The following is a 22,478-nucleotide window of genomic DNA, read 5'->3' on the forward strand; positions in this document are numbered from 1 at the left end:
TCTACAGCAAAATCGCCAGCGTTTATTTAGCCTTTACCAATAAAGAAACATACATTTTGGGTTGCTAAACCGATCGGCCTTAGACAAAGAAAATCTATATAACATTTCCCGTGATGACATATTTCAGTAGGGGCGTGACGACGACGCAACCAATAAGATAATGCCTTATTTCTAAACGGTCAACCAATGTAATGGAAATGTATTACCGAGGGGAAGTGACGTCAGGCACCCAATGTGAGCAAGGTTAGAGTTAACACATGTAGCAGCGATTAAGAAAAAAAGGTGGAAGCCGGTTTCTAGCTCATTGCTGAGAGCTTAGTTTGCCACCCTTTCTTAGACTCGATACCTTGCGAGTGATTGAAGTTGTCGAGACAGTACAGGTTGGGTTACAAATAATGTGTATGAAAATGTAGATATATTCATGGTATGGCTACTCTCTACACTTGCCGCCTGAGTAACCCTTTTTTCTTCTGTTAAGTAGCGCAGCTGCGAACAGCAAGAGGGAGAGAAGATGGCGGACGATCCGAGTGCAGCAGATAGGAATGTGGAGATCTGGAAGATTAAGAAGCTAATAAAAAGCTTGGAAGCAGCTAGAGGGTGAGGCCGGTGTGTACGTTTGGGTTCTAAAAAGGTCTTCTATGTTAGGGATGTATTCAGCTTCACTACCTTGCCGTATAACACGAAAGTAAAGGCATGTAAGAAGTACGCTAATTCATATCAGCTTTGGTTGCTCTGAATTCTGTTTTGTTATGTATTATTCTTCTTTACAAAACAGTATGAAAAACGAAAGAATATGTGGCTTACAAGTTTTTGTAATGACTGGCGTAATTCCCCGTGCGGGGGTAGGTACTTTTGCTGCGTTTCTTCGTGAAGTCTTAGGCCTCTGTATTTATGCACGTGGGCCTTAGACTTTTTGTATTTAGTACAGTTTTAAGGACTGAAAACCACCATGTTTTAGTGTTTTTTTTTTTTTTATTATTATTATTATTATTATAATGCTATTGCTGCTCTGAAGATCTTGATTCCATTATGTCTGATGGTAGCTTTGCATGTTTTTACTGATCTAGGGATTGTCCCTGACATAGTAACTAATACATGCTTAATAATGGGCAAGCAAAGTGTAAATATAACATTTATACAGTGGCTTCTGGTTTGTTTGTTAATGTAATTTTATGGCAGTTTGAGAACTTGTACTAGTTCCTTGGTTTCCAATTTCCTTTCTTTCATATATATATTATATTTTTATTTTATTATAATAATATATATAAATTTAGTGTCTACAAATGCTCTAGCACTGTACAATAGTTGGACTTATACATGTATTTGCAACAAGATGAGTTTGATGCACAGGAGGGTGTTGAGGCCATGCTCAAACAAGCTTACATTGTAGAAGAAGTGGGGTAAAGTGGCAAAAAGGTAAGGGTAGGATGCATTTCATGTATGGGGAAAAAGTACTTTTCTAGTAGGGATCGACCGATTATCGGTTTTGCCGATATTCGGTATTTTCGGCAATATCGGTATCGGACAATATAGATAACGATACTGCCGATAATACCCCCTAGGACCGCCGGGAAGCTGTTACTTACCTTCTCAGCAGCTCCCTGTCTAAATCTAGCGAGACCCGCGGCCGCAGAGTGTTGCCCCCATTTTACACAAATTACATCACTACACAAACACACTGCATTATATATACACACTGCATTATATATACACACTGCATTATATATACACACTGCATCCACTATACAAATACACACTGCATCCACTATACAAATACACACTGCATCCACTATACAAACAACATCTCGTTGATTTTTTGGTGGCAGGGTTTACGATGGGGGTTTCACACGGGTATTATTCACATGCCTACGGGGATCCTGGAATGTAAAAACTTACAGACAGCCCTAGCAGCACCCGACACTATTGACCTACTCCTACAGAAGGAAATTGACCAAGGTTTCTTGTTAGGCCCTTTCGACTCCCCGCCTTTCGCGGTTTGGAGGACTAACCCCATAGGACTGGTCACTAATAAGTCCTCCAATAAACAAAGGTTAATTCTCGACCTGTCAGCCCCCCATGCATCTCATACCCCAAGTCTAAATTCACTAATTCCATCTGAAAATTTTTTGCTCCAATATGCCAACATAGATAATGCAGTCACGGCCATCCTCTCGGCCGGGATAGGGGCATGGCTGAGTAAAACTGATATTGTAAACGCTTTTAAACTACTCCCTATCCATCCATCCCTATGACATTTACATGGTGTTAAGTGGCAAGGCTCCTATTACTTTTTCACACGTCTCACGTTTGGTTCTAAAAGCAGCCCCAGGATTTTTAATATTTTTGCTGAGACGTTGTGCTGGATGCTGCTTAACATCTGTAAATGCCCCACCGTTATCCATTACCTGGACGATTTCCTGACCATAGAAAGTAACCTGGTACCTCCTAGAACCCTCCAGTCAATAACACGACTGTTTACACACTTACGAGTTCCTATTTCACCAACAAAGACTGAAGGTCCAGATACAATCATCAACTTCTTGGGGGGTAGTGCTGGACTCTTCTGTGCACATGCAGGCTAGCCTCCTCAGGGAGAAGATTGAGCGCATCCTGTCAGCCATCGACCTTTACCTAGGAGGAGGCTCATGTAATAGGAAGGAGTTGCAATCCCTGTTGGTTTCATTAAATTTCGCTATGAAAATTATTCCACAAGGAAGAGCATTCATTTCCAGGTTACTTAGCCTGTTTCCAATGTTGCAATCTGACGCATCCCGCATTACTTTAGACGTACATGCCACCGCTGACCTACATATGTGGAAGGAGTTTTTGCTGAATTGGAACGGGAAAAGCATTTTTATCCCGGTTTGGTCAGAGAAGTCGGTATCAGTCTGGACGGATGCCGCGGTCACTTCAGGATTTGGGGCAATGAATGGATGTGGGGTAAATGGCCAGGGGAAATTGCTGAGATCCCCAGTTTTAAGGACACTTCAGCCTTACTTGAGCTGTATCCAATCATAGCGGCAGCAGTTAAGTGGGGAGCAAGCTGGTCTGGGAATACGGTTCATTGCTTCTCGGACAACATGGCAACGTGCCATATTGTAAACAAGGGACGTTCCTCTTCCCTGACCATCATGCGGTTCATGAGGACTCTCACATGGCTAGCCGCTAAACAGTTTTCTTTTAACTTGCGTTCATGTGCCTGGGGTTCTCAATATTGCAGCTGATCACTTATCACGGTCTCGGTTTCAGGAGTTCCGGGAGGCTCTACCAACAGCTACCCTTTTACCAACTCCGGTCTGGGACTAAAAGAACTGCTATGTCAAGGGCAACAACTCTCACAGCTCGGTCTTTCCGATAACACCAGGAAGGCATATGGCAGGGCTTTTCATGTTTTCGATAAATTCTTGTTGGACTTTCATGTCGCTGACCAGTTTTCCATTGAAACCATTATTGCTTTCATTTCTTTTTGCCACCTTCATCTAACATTATCGTTCAATACCATTAAATTGTATATCACAGGTATTCAACATCACATCCTCACCACTTGGCCTAACAGACAACGCTTTCTGTCATCCTACCAAGTTAAGGCTATACTTAAAGGTATCAAAGACTCCACCCCTATACCCTCACCAGCCAGACTACACATCCACGATCTATTGTTCCAGTCACTGTCAAATCTACTAGACACCTCACCATTCGAAGCCCATACTAATCGTGTAATTAAAACCGCCATCTATTTGGCATTTTACGGTTTTCTGCGGCCCAGAGAATTGACCACTACTAGCTATAACTCGCCCACCTTCATCACAAGGTCCGATCTGGTAAAGGTTCAAGATCACTATCTACTATCCCTACACCATACCAAAACTGGCACCAAAGGTCAGACGGTCACTATCCCCTATTACCCCACTAGTAATACATGGTGTCCGGTGGAAGTTTTCGACACTCTTCTTGCCTTTTGTAATATGGCTCCGACACAACCACTCCTGTCCTTACACGGTAATAAGCTCACTACGAGCCAATTCATGATGTATGTTAGGAAGTTGTTAATCCGGTTAGGATTGAACCCGGCCAGCTACTCCGGTCACTCTTTCAGAATAGGAGCTGCCACTACCGCTTCTAAAAAGAATATCCCGGCTCACATAATTAAGATATTAGGCCGATGGAAATCCACGGCTTACACCAGATACATCCCTCAGCCAATACAAGTGCGCCTGGCCTTCAAAACTATGAATATGTAATGTGTCATGTTGGGTTGTAGGAAGAATAAATGGTTCTCTCTTTTTGCCCTCTTTTATTTCAGGCCTACTTCCTAGTCAGTTCTGGCACACCACAACTGACATTTCCATTTCGCTGTTTGTCTTATGTAAATAATACTACGGCTTATGCCATGACCTCTTCAGGCAGATAATTCCATATCCTAATTGCTCTCACTGTAAAAAAGACCTTTTTCTTGCCTTGGATGAAATCTCCTTTCTTCCAGCCTAAATGTTGTGACCTTGTGTCCTATGTATAGCCCTGTTTATGAATAGATTTCCAGATCATGGTTTGTACTGTCCCTGAATATATGTGTATATGTTATCATATCCTCTCTAAGGCACAGTTTTTCCAAAGAGACTTACATTTTTTAACCTTTCTGCGGAACTAAAATGCTCCATTCCTTTTATCAATTTTGTAGCTCGTCTCTGCACTTTTTCTAGTTCCATGATATTCTTCTTTAGAACAGGTGCCCCAAATTGCAGAGCATATTCAAGGTGTGGTCTTACCAGCGATTTATAAAGAGGCAAAATTATATTTTCATCCCGAGAATTTATGCCCCTATTTATACATGACAAAACCTTCCTGGCCTTAGCAACTGCAAATTGACATTGCATATTGCTGCCTAATTTGTTGTCTATAACAATTCCCAAATCCTTCTTGTGTGTGGTTATACCTAATTCACTACTATTTAGGGTATAAGTTGTTTGTGCATTCTTGACCCCGAAGTGCATAACTTTGCATTTCTCTACATTTAAATTTAATCTGCCATTTTAGTGCCAAGTCCCACAATCTTTATAAATCCATCTGCAGCAAAGCAATATCCTGCTCACTTTTTATTACCTTATTTATCGGCGTATAACACGCACCGGCGTATAACACGCACCTCATTTTTAGAAAGAAATTCCAGGAAATTTCCCCCCCTCCCATAGTATTCCACCCTCCTCATCCCATAGTGTTCCCCCCCCCTCCCATAGTATTCTCCCCCTCCCCTCCCATAGTATTCTCCCTCCCTCCCCTCCCATAGTATTCTCCCTCCCTCCCCTCCCATAGTATTCTCCCTCCCTCCCCTCCCATAGTATTCTCCCTCCCTCCCCTCCCATAGTATTCTCCCTCCCTCCCCTCCCATAGTATTCTCCCTCCCTCCCCTCCCATAGTATTCTCCCTCCCTCCCCTCCCATAGTATTCTCCCCTCCCCTCCCATAGTATTCTCCCCTCCCATAGTATTCTCCCCTCCCATAGTATTCTCCCCTCCCATAGTATTCTCCCCTCCCATAGTATTCTCCCCTCCCATAGTATTCTCCCCTCCCATAGTATTCTCCCCTCCCATAGTATTCTCCCCTCCCATAGTATTCTCCCCTCCCATAGTATTCTCCCCTCCCATAGTATTCTCCCCTCCCATAGTATTCTCCCCTCCCATAGTATTCTCCCCTCCCATAGTATTCTCCCCTCCCATAGTATTCTCCCCTCCCATAGTATTCTCCCCTCCCATAGTATTCTCCCCTCCCATAGTATTCTCCCCTCCCATAGTATTCTCCCCTCCCATAGTATTCTCCCCTCCCATAGTATTCTCCCCTCCCATAGTATTCTCCCCTCCCATAGTATTCTCCCCTCCCATAGTATTCTCCCCTCCCATAGTATTCTCCCCTCCCATAGTATTCTCCCCTCCCATAGTATTCTCCCCTCCCATAGTATTCTCCCCTCCCATAGTATTCTCTTCTCCCCTCCCCTCCCATAGTATTCTCTTCTCCCCTCCCCTCCCATAGTATTCTCTTCTCCCCTCCCCTCCCATAGTATTCTCTTCTCCCCTCCCCTCCCATAGTATTCTCTTCTCCCCTCCCCTCCCATAGTATTCTCTTCTCCCCTCCCCTCCCATAGTATTCTCTTCTCCCCTCCCCTCCCATAGTATTCTCTTCTCCCCTCCCCTCCCATAGTATTCTCTTCTCCCCTCCCCTCCCATAGTATTCTCTTCTCCCCTCCCCTCCCATAGTATTCTCTTCTCCCCTCCCCTCCCATAGTATTCTCTTCTCCCCTCCCCTCCCATAGTATTCTCTTCTCCCCTCCCCTCCCATAGTATTCTCTTCTCCCCTCCCCTCCCATAGTATTCTCTTCTCCCCTCCCCTCCCATAGTATTCTCCCCTCCCCTCCCCTCCCCTCCCCTCCCCTCCCATAGTATTCTCCCCTCCCCTCCCCTCCCCTCCCCTCCCATAGTGTACTCCCCCCTCCCCTCCCATAGTGTACTTCCCCCCCCCCTCCCCTCCCCTCCCATAGTGTACTTCCCCCCCCCCCTCCCCTCCCATAGTGTACTTCCCCCCCCCACCTCCCCTCCCCTCCCATAGTGTACTTCCCCCCCCCCACCTCCCCTCCCCTCCCATAGTGTACTTCCCCTCCCATAATTACTTACCTGTCCTGAAGCGTGGGCCGGCTTCACAGCTTGCACCGCGGTACAGGAACTTTAATTTCATGTTCCGGTTTCCGGCGGGACTGAAAGGAAGTGTGCACACTATTGTTCACTGCTAACCCCGGGTAGCCCCCCCCCCCCCCCCGTACATTGAGTGGTTGCCCCTTGAGTCGGGGGTCATATCTGTATCCGCCAAGTTGGTGGCTAGAAATAGAGTCCCCTAATCTCCGCCCCGGGATCTTAGCGTGTCCCTGTTGTCTATTATTGGGATCCTGCGAGATTACTCATGTGATATGGGTTTGTACCCCCCTGGGTACCCAGTACGCCTCCATCAGTAGGTTTGCGGGGTTTTAAGGTGTGACCCGAGGAGCCGTGTCCGGCGATTCTGGGCATCCCAACACCTCCACACCAACATTCTGACCCCTGTCTGGGTGATAGATAAGACCTAAGAGCAGTAGAGATACCATGGCCCCCATTGCTCTACGTGTTTCTCCTGTCTTCCCATCAGGCTGGCTATCGTGGACTCTGCTCTGTGGATGTCTTCAACCTTAAGTCGCCATTGTCCAATTGTCGGTCGGGTTCGTGTTTTCCAGAGTAACGGTATCAGGGCCTTAGCTGTGTTTAGCAGGTGTCTAAGAATCGATCTCTTGTACGCCGATGGTGTGCCTTCTGTGTGGTGTAATAGGGCTAGGTCTGCTGTTAAGGTTGCGGGTTCCCTCAGTATATCGCGTATCTCCGCTTCAAGTTCTTTCCAAAATGGTTGAATCTCGGCACAGTCCCACCAGATGTGTTTGGTTCCCACTCCAGATTCGCACGTCCAGCAAGTGTCCGGTATGTTTGGGTTAATTCGATGAAGTTTTTATTTTTGTCTTTCTTATTTAACACAGTATTTTTTTAGACCAACATATAGCTTTTCGTTTACTGTTTGAAAATTGATTCTAGTGCTGGAAAACAATTCCTGCAGGCTGATATATATACACTTTGTTTTTCTAACCTTTAGGAATGGTACCAGTATGATTTCCTTGATCATTCCTCCCAAGGACCAAATCTCGCGTGTGGCAAAGATGTTAGCTGATGAATTTGGTACAGCTTCAAACATAAAGTCTCGAGTGAACCGTCTCTCTGTCTTGGGAGCAATTACATCTGTGCAGCAGAGACTTAAACTTTATAATAAAGGTAAGATGTATACTTGTTTAAAGACAGCTGGATGACTTCAGCTAAAACAGATATGAAGGGTACTTAAAAGGGACACTATAGTCACCAGAACAACTACGGCTTATTGAATTTGTTCTGGTGAGTAGAATCATAACCTTCAGGCTTTTTGCTGTAAACACTGTCTTTCCAGAGAAAATGCAGTGTTTACATTACAGCCTAGTGATAACTTCACTGGCCACTCATCAGATAACTGTTAGAGATCCTTCTTGGGTCATGGCTGCCTAAAATGCATTCAAACATTCAGTATCTCCTCCCTCTGCATGCAGACACTGAACTTTCCTCATAGAAATTCATTGATTCAAATCATCTCTATGAGGAGATGCTGATTGGCCAGGGCTGTGTTTGAATCATGCTGGCTCTGCCCCTGATCTGCCTCCTTGTCAGTCTCTGCCAATCCTGTGGTCCAGGACTGAAATTTAACCCCATCATGGCATACCATTTATGCTGAGTGATTTTTAGTAGCTACTTCGTCACAAACCCTGGCCAAAGTTTTACAAAAAACTACCTTTAAACCAATGATGATATCATAATTATATATTTTACTACTCTAAAGTACACATGTTTGTGTTCAGCCATGTCTCATCAGTACAACAGTACCTCCTATGTACAGGTTTTATGGTGTTTTGGAAAGTGACAGGGTCAAATATAAGGCTTATTTTAGTTCTATACATTGAAATTTGCCAGCTTAGTTATGTTCCCTTTGAGACATGTGGTAGTCCAGGAAAGAGAATTACCCCATCATGGCATACTTTTTGCAAATGTAGACAACCCAGGGTATTCAAAATGGGGTATGTCCAGTCTTTTTTTTTTTTTGTAGCAGCCATTTATTCATAAATCCTAGCCACTGTTGGCATTCATATTGATTTTTTTTTTTTTTCTGTACTGTAAATTTACTAATGATATCATCGTCCTCATACATTTTACTGTTTAAAAACACTCCTATTTCTGTTAAGTTGAGTCTCTCTTGTACAACAGTACCCCCTTTGTACAGGTTTTATGGTGTTTTGGAAGGTTACAGGGTCAATATATGGCTTGCACATTTAAGTTTTGCCAGGTTGGTTTGCCCTGCCTATGTTGCCTTTTGAAACTATATGGTAGCCCAGGAAAGTGAATTACCCCCATCGTGGCATACCATTTGCAGAAGTAGACAACCCAGATAGTAGGCACTCAAAAGTTACAAAACTTTTTAAAATTTATTTTATATATTTTTTTTATTATAGTAAATTTAATAATAAAGTATATTACTATATTATATATATTTATTTAATGCCATAAGTGTATTTTGATATTAATATAAATATAAAAGTAAAACTTGAGATATATTCACTTCACTGACAAGATCTTTCTCTTGCTTTGCCTCTCTCTAAAATTCTCAGTCTCTTTCTCTCCTCTGGCATATTTCCATTACCCTTCAAACATGCAACTGTAACCCCGATTCTTAAAAAAAGCAAGCCCATCCTTGACCCTAACTCCCCATCCAACTACCACCCTATCTCGCTACTGCCTTTTGCGTTCAAAATCCTTGAAAGACTTGTGTATGTGAGATTGACAGACTTCCTCGAGTCCAATTCTCTGCTTGACCCACTTCAGTCTGGTCCCCGCTTAGCGCTCTGTGGAAACGGCTCTGACCAAAGTATCATAGAAACATAGAATGTGACGGCAGATAAGAACCATTCGGCCCATCTAGTCTGCCCAGTTTTCTAAATACTTTCATTAGTCCCTGGCCTTATCTTATAGTTAGGATAGCCTTATGCCTATCCCACGCATGCTTAAACTCCTTTACTGTGTTAACCTCTACCACTTCAGCTGGAAGGCTATTCCATGCATCCACTACCCTCTCAGTAAAGTAATACTTCCTGATATTATTTTTAAACCTTTGTCCCTCTAATTTAAGACTCCTCTTGTTGTGGTAGTTTTTCTTCTTTTAAATATAGTCTCCTCCTTTACTGTGTTGATTCCCTTTATGTATTTAAATGTTTCTATCATATCCCCCCTGTCTCGTCTTTCCTCCAAGCTATACATGTTAAGATCCTTTAACCTTTCCTGGTAAGGTGTTTGTTTTTTTTTTGTTTGTTTTTTAATTCTTTATTTATTCCAGTACAAGACATCACAAGCAGTTCACATACAGTATCTATTAGTTTGAACAAACAGGCAAGTACATTGTGGTAATAATACATTACTTTAGCAAGATGAGGTAACATCCTAGTTAATCCAAATCCCATACCTATAGACTGCTAAGTGCCAGTATGTGTCCGATCCTTAGAGTATTCCGCAGCTCTATAGAGGCTCGGATATCCCGCCTGGGTTTTAATAATATATAAAACAGTAAACGGATAACAAATGACAAGTGAGGACCGCGCTAAAGGCACAAAGAGAATAATAGGGATGATACAGCTATGCATAGTATAAGAGCAAAACATTTCCCTATGAACCTATCGCATTCCCTTGTGAGTTCCATCATGCGCGGTCGGGCCCGAAAGTAAAAATTTTAAGAATTGGAAAAGAAAGATAGAATAGAGGAAGTGCCCCGAAGGTCCGAGGACTTAGAAAAAGGGGAAGAAAGGGATAGGAGGGGGGGGGGGGGGGTTGGTCCGAGGAATATTGCCCAAGAAGAGAGCGACTCGAATATTCTACTATACTGACCTCACCCTCGCTAGAGTCCGTATCGATTCTCCCCATGGCCTTTTTGAGTTAACCTAATGCACCGCCTTTCGGAGATGACCCCAGATGTGCGTGCGGAAGAGCTGACTCCCCCTCCCTATCTCAGACGTTCGCAGTGCTATTTGTCCAAGGGCCCCAGATTCTATCAAATTTCTTCAGTGTCCCCCTGACCTGTGCCGTCAGCTTATCCATCAGGAAAGTATCTTTAATTTTTTGTTTTACCATCACTATGGTAGGCGTCTCCCTCTGCAGCCACACCTGCGCCAGAGCTCTGCTAGCCGCCAGGTTTATTTTTTGGACGAGGGTTTGTTCTGCTTTTGTCCATCCATCCAGGGACCTAGACAACAGATACACCCATGGGTCCAATTTGACCTCTCTGTCAAAAACGTCTTGCTGCAAAGCAGCAATCCGTTTCCAATAGGTTTGTGCCTCCGGACAGTCCCACCACATATGTATATATGTTCCCTTAAGGCCACAACCTCTCCAGCACAGGTCTGTCGGATTTACACCCATTCGACACAGTTTCACTGGGGTGGTGTACCACCTGAACAACGTCTTATAGGACTGTTCCTGCAAGGATACGCACACCGAAGATTTTGCAGCAGCCTCCCAAATATCTTGCCATTCTACACCCTCAAAAACCTCATTGAGGTCTGCTTCCCACTGATCCGCATATGTGAGATCTCCCCATTCCAATGTGTGCGTGCTCAAATGGGAGTACAAACAGGAAATGAGGCCGCTTGGGAATTGTCCCTTCTTACACATTTTTTCGAAAAACGTCAATTGTGTCAGCGCGGCTGCCTTGATCCGGGGGCCTCTGGCAAAATCCCTAAGCTGAAGATACCGGAAATAATCAAAGGGGCGCAGTGGAGCTCTGCTTTGTAGCGCATCGAACGTGACGAAGGAGCCGTTGTCAAACATCTCACACAGTCTTTGCATCCCCGTGCCCTCTATACCTTTGAAGTTCCGGGGGTGCATGCCCGGCGCAAATGCCATGTTTTGTAAGAATGGGGTCATGGGCGACAGTGCTGAAGTCAGGCCGTACTTGATGGCGGCTGCGTCCCAAATCTTAAGAGAGTTGCGTATTGCTGGGCATGCCACCTGATCAACAGGTCTCTGTTCTTTAGGGGTCCACATAAGGAACTGAGCATATCCGGGCCCATCATGGAGGATTCCAGATCCACCCATCTCCTCTTATCCGGGGGTGAGTGCCATAATGCAATTTGGGCGAACTGAGCGTTCTTAAAGCTCCCAATAATGACGTTAATAGTTGAGACTTGCGTCGTTTCTTCCGTGTTGCTTCTCTAATCAGGACCCCCCTAATAACCGTCTTATGAGCTGCCCATACCGTGGCTTTCGAGATCCCTGTCTCCGCTTCCCTGATAAAGTAGTCCTTAAGTTCCTTCCTAATGATATCGACGATTTCTGGGTCTTGAAGTAAGGACCTATTAAGCTTCCAGGACCAAGGGGACGCAACGCTCAACTTGTCCAAGGTAAGGGTGACATCTGCGTGATCTGACCAGGCTATGGATCCCACCCCAGAGTCCGAAACCTTGGGAATAGCCAGCGAGTTGACCAGAAAAAAGTCTATTCTTGAATATGTATCGTGTGGCGACGAATAAAACGTATAGTCTATAATATCAGGATGCTGAGCCCTCCATATGTCTATCAGACCTGATTGTTGCATGAATGCGTGCAGTAATTTGTCTTGCCCCCCCCCCCTCCTATGTGACCGCGGGATTCCCCTACATGGCCCCCTATCTATCGCCGGGGACGGAGCAGCATTAAAATCCCCCCCCCCTACAACAACTATGCCGTGTGGCAGCCTGTGTACTATGTGCGTCAACTCCTTCCAGAATGCACTGGACGGATCGTTAGGAGCGTATATGTTGAGGAAATGCATAGCCTGAGAATGCAAAGACCCCGACAGTAACACGTAGCGCCCACCTTGGTCAGCACTAACCGCGGTGACCCTGAACGGGCATCTATGATGCACGAGGATGGCGACACCATTCCTCTTATTGAGGGCTCTAGCCTCATATGTGGTTCTGTATAAGTGATCTTTAAGGGCGAACTTCGCCGATTTCGACAAGTGTGTCTCCTGCAGGAAGGCAATATCGGGGTTCATACGTTTTAATTCCCGAAACATGAGCCGTCTTTTTTTAGGGGCGTTTAGGCCTTTAACATTAAGGGATAATAGTTTCACAGGCATGAGTTAACCTGTAGGATATTTCTGTACTTAAGCTTTCTGTTACCCCTGGTCATAATCGAGCCTTCCTGAGCGTCCTCCCCCCCCCCCCCCCCAGAGGAGAAAGATAAGGAAAAGGGACAGACGGGAGTAAGGGCAGAAAAAGAGTGAAGGATAGGAAAAGAAAGAAAACAACAGTATGTACATGTATCGCTCCAGATACCGGCCCCCCGCCGCGTCTACCCGCCCCCCTCCTTCCCCGATCCTGGATCCGATTATAAAGGATTCTGCCAGGTAGCCCCCCCCCACCCTCCCCAGCTACCGCTTAGGACCTAGCCGAGCTGACTGAGCAAGCTTAGGCGACCCACCCCAAATTAGGCCGCAACCCTCCCTCACACACTCCCCTCGAATCCGGCTGTCGCCTATGCGATCCAAGTTGAAGCGCTATGTCTGCACCAACATAAACACATTATAATGCATACAAATAAATAAATAAGTCCGGGTAACCGCCGCCCCCACCCCCCCACTCAATCGTGGGTACCGAATGAAGACAAAAAAAATACATTTCAACAGGGGTAGTCAATGCCGCAATACGCGGGAGTTCCGTGACCTGCTCCGTGCCGGCCGCTGGGCGAAGAAGTGGCCCCGATCCCCCCTCCCTCCGACAACACCGCCACCCATAAAAATAAAACATCATCCCCCCATTCAACTGCCCTCAAGGAAAAGAGGGAGAGGGAGAAAACCAAATGCATACAGTAAATATCGTAACCAGCACAGTGGAACATCCCTAGCCCACCCAAAGAGGGGATAAGACCCCCCCCCTGTACCCGCTATGACTTGGGATCAGCCTGCGCAGCACTAACGGCTGCTCCCAATCCCAGCACCCCAAGAGGGCTCACCGGAGTGGACCAGGCCCCAAAACCAGCCATCCCACATGCAACCTACATACCCTCCCCGAGTGCTACAGCCGACTCGATCCCCCTCCTGCCGACCTCCTGTGGATCTGGCCCACCGACATCCGTGGGCCTCACTCACCCTCCTCGAACCACTCACGAGGGAGAGGACAGAGCGCCTCTTCAGCCGGGGGGAACTCCGCCATCGTGACCGTGTCCTGTATGCCGAGGCCCCTCAGGAACTCCGCCGGGTCTCCATCAGCGTTCAGGACTTTAGTGCGACCATCCTTGAACGCCAGCAACCGGAACGGAAAGCCCCAAGCGTATTTGACTCCATGCTGCTGCAGAAGCCCCGTCACCGGGCGCCAAAGCCTTCGTTTTCGGAGGGTAGCAGGAGTCAGATCTTGAAATAAGGTAAGTTCCGCCCCTCCATATCGGATAGGGCTTTCCCTGCCTCGCTTCATGATGGCTTCCTTCGTCCTGTAAAACAGGAATTTGATGATAACATCCCTCGGGCGGGTATCAGTCGCCCGTTTCGCCCTGAGGGCCCTGTGCACTCTCTCCATGTGCCATTGGTGCTCAGGCACATCGGGCAGCAAAGGCTTGAGGATCTTGGCCACCACCTCCATCAGCGGGCCTTCACCCTCTTGTTCAGGTAGGCCCCGAAGCCTGATATTATTTCTCCGGGATCTGTTCCCCATATCATCCAGGGCAGTTTCCACCGCAGTTAATCTGGTAAAGAGCCGGTTAATCTGGGCTACAGCAGCGTTGTGGGCCACCGCCGTGGACTCCGCCCGCCGCTCAAGCCCTGCCGTCCGCACACCCAAGGCCTGTATCTCGGCCTTTACTTCATGGGTGTTCCTGGTGATTTCGGCCGCCAGATAACTGCGGACCTCAGCCAACTTGGCCAGGATTTGTGCAGTGTTAGCCACTGATACCTCCGAGGCCGCCGCCGCGCCTGGGCTGGGAGGTGAGCGTGGCACCAGCGGGCTCTCCCGTCCGCCATCTTGGGTGCTTGATCGCATGGCGCGCGAGGCCGCGAACATATCGGGCACCGTTGCTCCCTGTTCCGTCGGCTTTTTAGTCGGTTTCTTCGGGGCCTGCTTGTCCATATCAACTCCCCGGCCCGATACCTCAGTCAGATAAGTGCTTTCTTTGCTTTAGTTTGCTATTGGCCTCGTGGTCCTAGCAGAGCTTCACTTGGACACGTCCATCTTGCTCCGGCTGCTGACCACGCCCCCCCCTCCTGGTAAGTTTTATCCTGCAATCCATGAACCAGTTTAGTAGCCCTTCTTTGAACTCTCTCTAAGGTATCAATATCCTTCTGAAGATATGGTCTCCAGTACTGTGTACAGTACTTCAAGTGAGGTCTCACCAGTGTTCTGTACAATGGCATGAGCACTTCCCTCTTTCTACTGCTAATACCTCTCCCTATACAACCAAGCATTCTGCTAGCATTTCCTGCTGCTCTATTACATTGTCTGCCTACCTTTAAGTCATCAGAAATAATCACCCCTAAATCCCTTTCCTCAGATGTTGAGGTTAGGACTCTATCAAATATTCTGTACTCTGCCGTTGGGTTTTTACGTCCAAGATGCATTATCTTGCACTTATCCACATTAAATGTCAGTTGCCACAACTCTGACCATTTTTCTAGTTTACCTAAATCATTTGCCATTTGGCTTATCCCTCCTGGAACATCAACCCTGTTACATATCTTAGTATCATCCGCAAAAAGACACACCTTACCATCAAGACCTTCTGCAATATCACTAATAAAAATATTAAAGAGAATGGGTCCAAGTACAGATCAGTGAGGTACCCCACTGGTGACAAGCCCAAGCTTCGAATATACTCCATTGACTACAACCCTCTGTTGCCTGTCACTCAGCCACTGCCTTACCCATTCAACAATATTGGAATCCAAACTCAAAGATTGCAATTTATTGATAAGCCTTCTATGTGCAACAGTGTCATAAACCTTACTGAAATCTAGGTAAGCAATGTCTACTGCACCACCCTGATCTATAATTTTAGTTACCCAATCAAAAACTCTAAGATTAGTTTGGCATGATCTCCCTGAAGTAAACCCATGTTGTCTCTGATCTTGAAATCCATGTGTTTTTAGATGTTCAACAATCCAATCCTTTAACATGGTTTCCATCACTTTCCCCACTACTGAAGTAAGGATTACTGGCCTATAGTTGCCCGACTCCTCCCTTTTACCTTTCTTGTGAATGAGCACAACATTCGCTAACTTCCAATCTTCTGGGACTACTCCTGTAATCAATGATTGGTTAAATAAATCTGTTAATGGTTTTGCTAGTACACCACTAAGCTCTTTTAATAACTTTGGGTGTATTCCATCAGGTCCCATTGAACTTATTTGTTTTTACTTTTGACAGTTGAAATAGAACCTCTTCCTCTGTAAACTCACGTGTAATAAATGACTCATTTATCCTTTTTCTTAACGGAGGTCCCTTTCCTTCCTTTTCATCTGTAAATACCGAACAAAAATATTAATTGAGGCAGTCAGCTAGACCTTTATCCTCATCTACATACGTTCCTTTTTTTTTTTAATCTAATCCTTGTTTTACTTTTCTTTTCTCATTTATGTATCTAAAAAAAGTTGTCCCCTTTTTTACTGACTGTGCTATTTTCTCTTCTGTGTGTGATTTGTAAGCTCTTATAACTTGCTTAGCCTCTTTCTGCCTAATCTTATAGGTCATTCTGTCTTCCTCACTCTGGTTTTTTTTATAATTACTAAATGCTAACTTTTAGTTTTTTACTATTTTGGCCACATCTGCGCAGTACCATAGTGGTTTCTTGAATTTTTTGCTTTTACTGACAAGCCTAATGCAATTTTCTGTTGCCTTCAGTAGTGCAACTTTTAAATAATCCCATTTCTTTTGGACTGCATTTAAATTGCTCCAGTCTGATAATGACTCCTTTTACACATATTCTAATTTTAGAAAAGTCTGTTTTTCTAAAGTCTAAAACTTTTGTGTGGTGTGACTGTTCTTATATTAAACCACACTGACTGATCACTGGATCGTAAACTTTTTACTTGCTGCAAAATCTCATGGTCACTACTCTATCCTAATCTGCAAAATCTCATGGTCACTACACTCTACAATATCCTAATTCTTCTTGACCTTTCCGCTGCTTTTGCTACTGTTGATCATTAACAGCTCCTTCTTATCCTCCATAATCTTGGTCTACGAGATATTGCTCTTTCTGGTGCTCCTCCTACCTCACCCAGTGCTCTTTTAGCGTTTTGTTTCCGCCTCTTCCTCACAACCTCTGTCTGTTGGTGTCCCCCAAGGTTCAGTTCTTGGTCCCCTACTGTTCTCAATTAAGTGATCTGAGTGCCAGGTCCCCCTAGTTTTAACCCTGCAGCTGAAAACATAGCAGTTTCAGAGAAACTGTTTACATTGCAAGTTTAATCCAGCCTCTGTTACTGTCTCCCTGACTCCCCTATTCTCAGTGAGTAAATCAGGGGAGACCTATTGACACAATACTGTCAGGAAAACGGACTTGTTTTCCTGGCACTCTACGATTCCTTTAAGCTCAACTTGTCCAATACAGAACTTCTGGTCTTTCCTCCCTCAAGTGTTGCTACTCCTGTTTCTGTCTCCCTCCACATTAATGGTGCTACCATCAGCTCCACCATGCAGGCTTGCTGCCTAGGTGTTCTTTGACTCCGACCTCTCCTCCACCCCTCCTGTCCAGACTATCTTCAAATCCTGTCGTTTCCATCTCAAAAACATTGCGCGCATCACCCACTACTTAACGCTAAGATGGTGGTTCATATCACTATCCTATCTCACCTTGACTACTGCAATCCACTTCTCAGTGGTCTTACGTGCTCCCAACTTGTCCCATTGCAGTCTATAATGAATTCCCTGGCAAGATTCATCTTCCTGTTCGCCCGAAGATATAGGGCTCAATATAAAATTCTGGTTCTTGCTTTTAAATCTCTGCATAATGCTACTCCCACCTATCCTCCCTAATAAAAAAGTATGTCCTGTCTAGGCCCCTTTGCTCGGGCCAAGACCTGTGTCTATCCTCTGATGCTCACATTCAAGACTAATCTAGGGCTGCACCTGTGGGACTCCCTTCCCTTTTCTGTTAGACGCTCACCCAGTTTCCACTCCTTCAAAAATATCATTAAAAACTCACTTTTTCACAAAAGCATATCAATTAAACTGCTAATGGATCCAAAAAAACACACACCAAGTCTTCATTTAATACTATTCTATCAATCTACTTCTTAATACTTCCCTTCCCTTACCTTTTGTCACTTTACCTCACTCCCTCTAGCATTTAAGCTCATTGAGCAGGGCCCACCGCTCCTCTGTTTCTATGCGTCAAACTTGTCTGGTTACAATTACATGTTTGTCCACCCATCGTAAAGCACTACGGAATTTGTTGGAGATATATCTATATCTATATCTCTCTGGACTTTAGAAAACTAAAACCTAACATTTATTTCTTGTTTTACCTAAAAAGTCAACCTTTCAGCTTGATTCCCTTGAGCTTTCTTCAGGACAGCAGATACCATCAACTTACAGGTGAAAGATGAGCATCAGTATTATATGGAGGAAAAATAAAAGAAGCTCAGTTTGAGTGAGTTTTAGAAAATGGGAGGACATCAAATCAGAGATGGAAGAAAAACAATCAGTGACGTGTTGTAGGACAGTAGGGGTTAGATCAGGGGAGGCGAGAGCTTTCCGGGTGTGATCGAACAGGTGGTAGCAGAATCCAAACTAATAAGTTTGCCAAGAGAGACTGAGGGCAGGAGGTGTCATTAGAAAATGACACTGAATGGTTGTTGGGAGGGATAAGATGAGAACCGCGAGAGGACAGTGTCACAGAAACCAAAGGATTAAAGAGTTTGGTGCCTTTTATACAGTTTATCATGTCCTTCTCCAGAGAGGTGAAGAATAATTAGTATAGAGTAATGGCCTTGGTATTTAGTCGCAATTGGATCATTCGTAACTTTATTTAGTGCGGTCACAGTAGCATGGAGAGGGCGGAAGTCAGGTTGAGGAAAGTCGAGGAGAGATGAAATTGAGGAAGCAAGACGAACTGTTAAAGGCAATGCTTTCCTGAAGCTTTGACGAATAAGGGAGCAGGGATAAGGGACGATAGTTGAAAGAGGAAAATTGGTTAAGAGGTGGCTAATTTAAAAAATAAAATAAAAAAAATTGTGGAAGGGTACAACAGTAGCTTGTTTAAGGGGAGCAGGGACGGTGCCAGGGTAAGGCAGTTGAAGATATGCCTTAACCCCTTAAGGACACAGCTTCAGAAGCTGGACATACCCTTAAGGACACAAGCAATTTTTGCATTTTTTGCTGTTTGTGTTCAACTGCAATTTGCATCTCTCTCATTTATTGTACCAACACATATTATATACCGTTTTTTAGACAACAAAAAGGGCTTTAATTTGATGTGACCTATACATGTATAAATTCTCATTTATTACAAAAAAAATGCAAAATAATGTGGAGCTACAGTGCCATATAGGAGACCATGCTATTTCAGTTTCTATAGTTGGAATTTTCATAGATGGTCATATGTCTGAATTTGTGGCATTATAGCCATTTTACTGTTCAAATAACCCCATAAAGGCCTTCCATTTGAGAAAGCAGACACCCAAGGGTATGTTATTAGGCATATATTATACCTTAACTTGCCACCATGTTTTCACCAACTTATTTCAAATTTTGTGGTGAGAAAAAAAAAAAATATTTTTTACATACATGTTGCATTTTCGCTGGGTATTTCTTACATTTGATAAGTGCCACTGTCATAAATTCCCCCTAAGTATGCTCAGTTACCTCTTCTGAGTAAAACAATATGACCCAGACACTATTTTGTGAAGTTACAGTGCTGTGAAAGAGATGTGATAAGTTCAGGTTTTTAAGTGTGAATTTACATGGAGAGTTTTAATGGGTCCGTATTCTATTTTTAAATATGTTAGCAGGCTGCTTTTTCCAATTACCCCAAAAAGGCATACTATTTCTTAAAGAAGACGCCCAAAGGTATTTCAAATGGCAAATTTTGAACCTTAGCGTGGGATAATTTTTCCGTTAGCTTGTATCAAGTGCAGTGGTAAAAAGCATTTTTTTCTGCCTTTTTGACACACAGTGAGTTTGTACTGTATATTTTGCAAACCTTATGTGTGCTACGGCTTTATAATACTTTATATGTTGCTCAGCTATGTTGTCTGAGTACAGAAATACCCCCGTATGTACCTTTGCCAGTTATATGGGGACGTTGAAGGGGCACATTTCAGACACAGCCATTGCAGGTTTTGTCAAACTTTGAATTTTTACGCTGTGTTGTTACCCCACTTTGAAGTTTTTTAGCAGGCTATATATTCCAACTATCCCATAAAAGCATACCATTTCTTAAAGAAGAGACCCTAGGGTATTTCAAAAGATGTATTTTGAACCTCAGCGTGAAATAATTTTTCCGCTAGCTTGTACCAAGTGTAGTGGTAATAAGCATTTTTTACTGACTTTTTTTACACACACAATGAGTTTGTACTGTATATTTTGCAAACCTTATGTGTGCTACGGCTATATAATACTTCCTATCTTGCTCAGCTATGTCGTCTGAGCCCAGCAATACCCCCATATGTACCTTTGCCAGGTATATGCGGACATTGAAGGGGCACATTTGAGACACAGCCATTTAAGTTTTTTCAATCTTTACATTTTTACGCTGTGTCCATACCCCACTTTGGAGGTGTGTTTGTAGGTTAATTATTCCAGCTACCCCATAAAGGCATACCATTTCCTAAAGAAGACATCCCAGGGTGTTTCAAAGGGCATATTTGAAACCTTACCGTGGTATCATTTTTTTCGCTAGCCTGTACCAAGTGTAGCGGTAATACACATTTTCCCCCTTTTTTAAACACTTTTTTTAACTTTTTAAAAGTTTTATTTAGCATTTAACAACTTATTTTACTATTTTAAAACTTTGTTTAAACTTTTCAAAAGTTTTTTTAACTTTTTATTGTTTTTTTTTTAACTTTTAACCCCTAACTAGCCTAACCGTAAATCCCCATATTTCCCCACTAACTTCTACCCACCTTAGCTAAATAAATAAATATTTTAAAATATTTAAAAGAATTAATTAAATACATTTAACCCCTGAGGATTAAAAAATAAATAAAAGTTAACCCTCAGGGGTTAAAAGAAAAAAATCAGATCACAGTGAAATACTGTGATCTGTATTTTGATCACTGCAGGCAGTGATCAAAGGGCAGGGAAGGGGTTAAATTTTATTTGAAAGAGGTGAGGGTGGGTGGGATTTTGCTACAAACACTTTTTTTTTTTTTACAGCCAGAGACAGATTAGCACCGATCTGTCTCTCTGCTGTTCACAGCTCACACGGAGCTGCAGGGAAACAGATCGGGTTTCACTGCAGCATGTGTGATCACTCTGACTCCCGGTCAGAGCGATCACATGGGCTGTGAAAGTGAAACTGCCTGTGTTAGTGTGCCTCCTATAGGGAGACACACTACAGGAAGATTAACCCCACGATTGCCGCGATTGTGGCAATCGGGTTAATTTTCACTTATGACGGAAATTTTCCGTCCAGCGTCCTTAAGGGGAGTGCTGCAATGACGGAAAATTTCCGTCATGCGTCCTTAAGGGGTTAAGCATCACTCAAGACAAGGGGAGAGAAAACGGAGGTAAGATGGGACGGGATCAAGGGGATAAGTGGTCAGGCAAGTGGAAAGGAGAAATGCAACCATCTCATGTTCAGTTGAAGGGGAGAAGGCGAAGGGGGTAGAAATCTTTCATTAACCCCTTAAGGACGCATGACGGAAATTTTCCGTCATGCTGGTCCTACCCTTAAGGACGCATGACGGAACATTTCCGTCATGCAGTATTTTTTCCAGCAGGGTCTATTACCTTGCTGGTAACTATGAGCCCCAGGTATCATTTGATTCCTGGGGCTCCCCTCTCTCACCTGGGGCCAGAATTAGTGTCCCCAGACTGACTGATGCTCTGTTTGCAGAGCTCAAAGTGAGCGCTGCAAACAAGCATTTAAATGGGGATTTAAATCCCCACTATTACAATTTTGTGTGATCAGGGTTAAATCCCTGCTAACACAAGGGAGTTCCAGGTATCAATGGAAACCTGGGGCTCCCCTCTATCAGCTGGGGACATTTTTAGTGACCCCAGCCTTTTTGATGAGTTACATGCAGTGCTGGAAGTCAGCGCGGCATGTATCTGCTTAAACAGGCATTTAAATGCCTATATCTAGATTGTGGTGTGAGCAGGGTTAAATCCCTGCTAACACTAGGAAACCCAGGTATCATTAGAAACCTGGGGGTTCCCTCTGTCAGTTGGGGCCATTTTTAGTGGCCCCAGGTTTTTTGATGAGCTGCATGCAGAGCTCAAAGTGAGATCGGCATGCAGCTGTTTAAATGGGGATTTAAATCCCCATAGAGCACAATGCAGTGTGAGCAGGGTTAAATCCCTGCTCACACTAGGAAACCCAGGTATCATTAGAAACCTCTCTCGGGAGCAGTGCTCTGTGTCATTTTACAAGCGTGGGAAAGTTCTTTGGAATTTTCCCACACTTGTAAAATGACACAGAGCACTGTGATTGGATGGCTTGAAATCCATCCAATCACAGTGCTCTGTGTCATTTTACAAGCGTGGGAAAATTCCAAAGAACTTTCCCACGCTTGTAAAATGACAAAGAGCACTCTGATTGGCTTAAACCCACCAATCAGAGTGTTCTTAGGCTAATTGCAGGGCGGGGCAAGGCTCAGTCTGCGCGGAGCCCTCCATGGGTGAAGATGGATTATTTTTTTGTGCGCTCGGGTTTTTTATTT

General features: G+C 44.3%; 1 protein-coding gene across 2 annotated transcripts in view; it reads left to right on the plus strand.

Annotated features, from left to right (window-relative positions):
• The first annotated feature begins 221 nt into the window (after positions 1-221).
• Positions 222-22,478, plus strand: part of ETF1 (eukaryotic translation termination factor 1) — a 139,883-nt gene continuing 117,626 nt past the window's right edge. The window contains exons 1-3 of one of the 2 annotated variants that reach the window (XM_063445277.1): positions 222-380; positions 479-597; positions 7,659-7,834. In XM_063445277.1, the coding sequence (XP_063301347.1) occupies positions 512-597; positions 7,659-7,834 (262 nt within the window). In that variant the 5' untranslated portion in view covers positions 222-380; positions 479-511. The remainder of the gene's footprint in view (positions 381-478; positions 598-7,658; positions 7,835-22,478) is intronic. The other variant, XM_063445276.1, reaches the window with a different exon arrangement.

This window comes from Pelobates fuscus, chromosome 3, assembly GCF_036172605.1.
Source record: "Pelobates fuscus isolate aPelFus1 chromosome 3, aPelFus1.pri, whole genome shotgun sequence".
Taxonomy (NCBI): domain Eukaryota; kingdom Metazoa; phylum Chordata; class Amphibia; order Anura; family Pelobatidae; genus Pelobates; species Pelobates fuscus.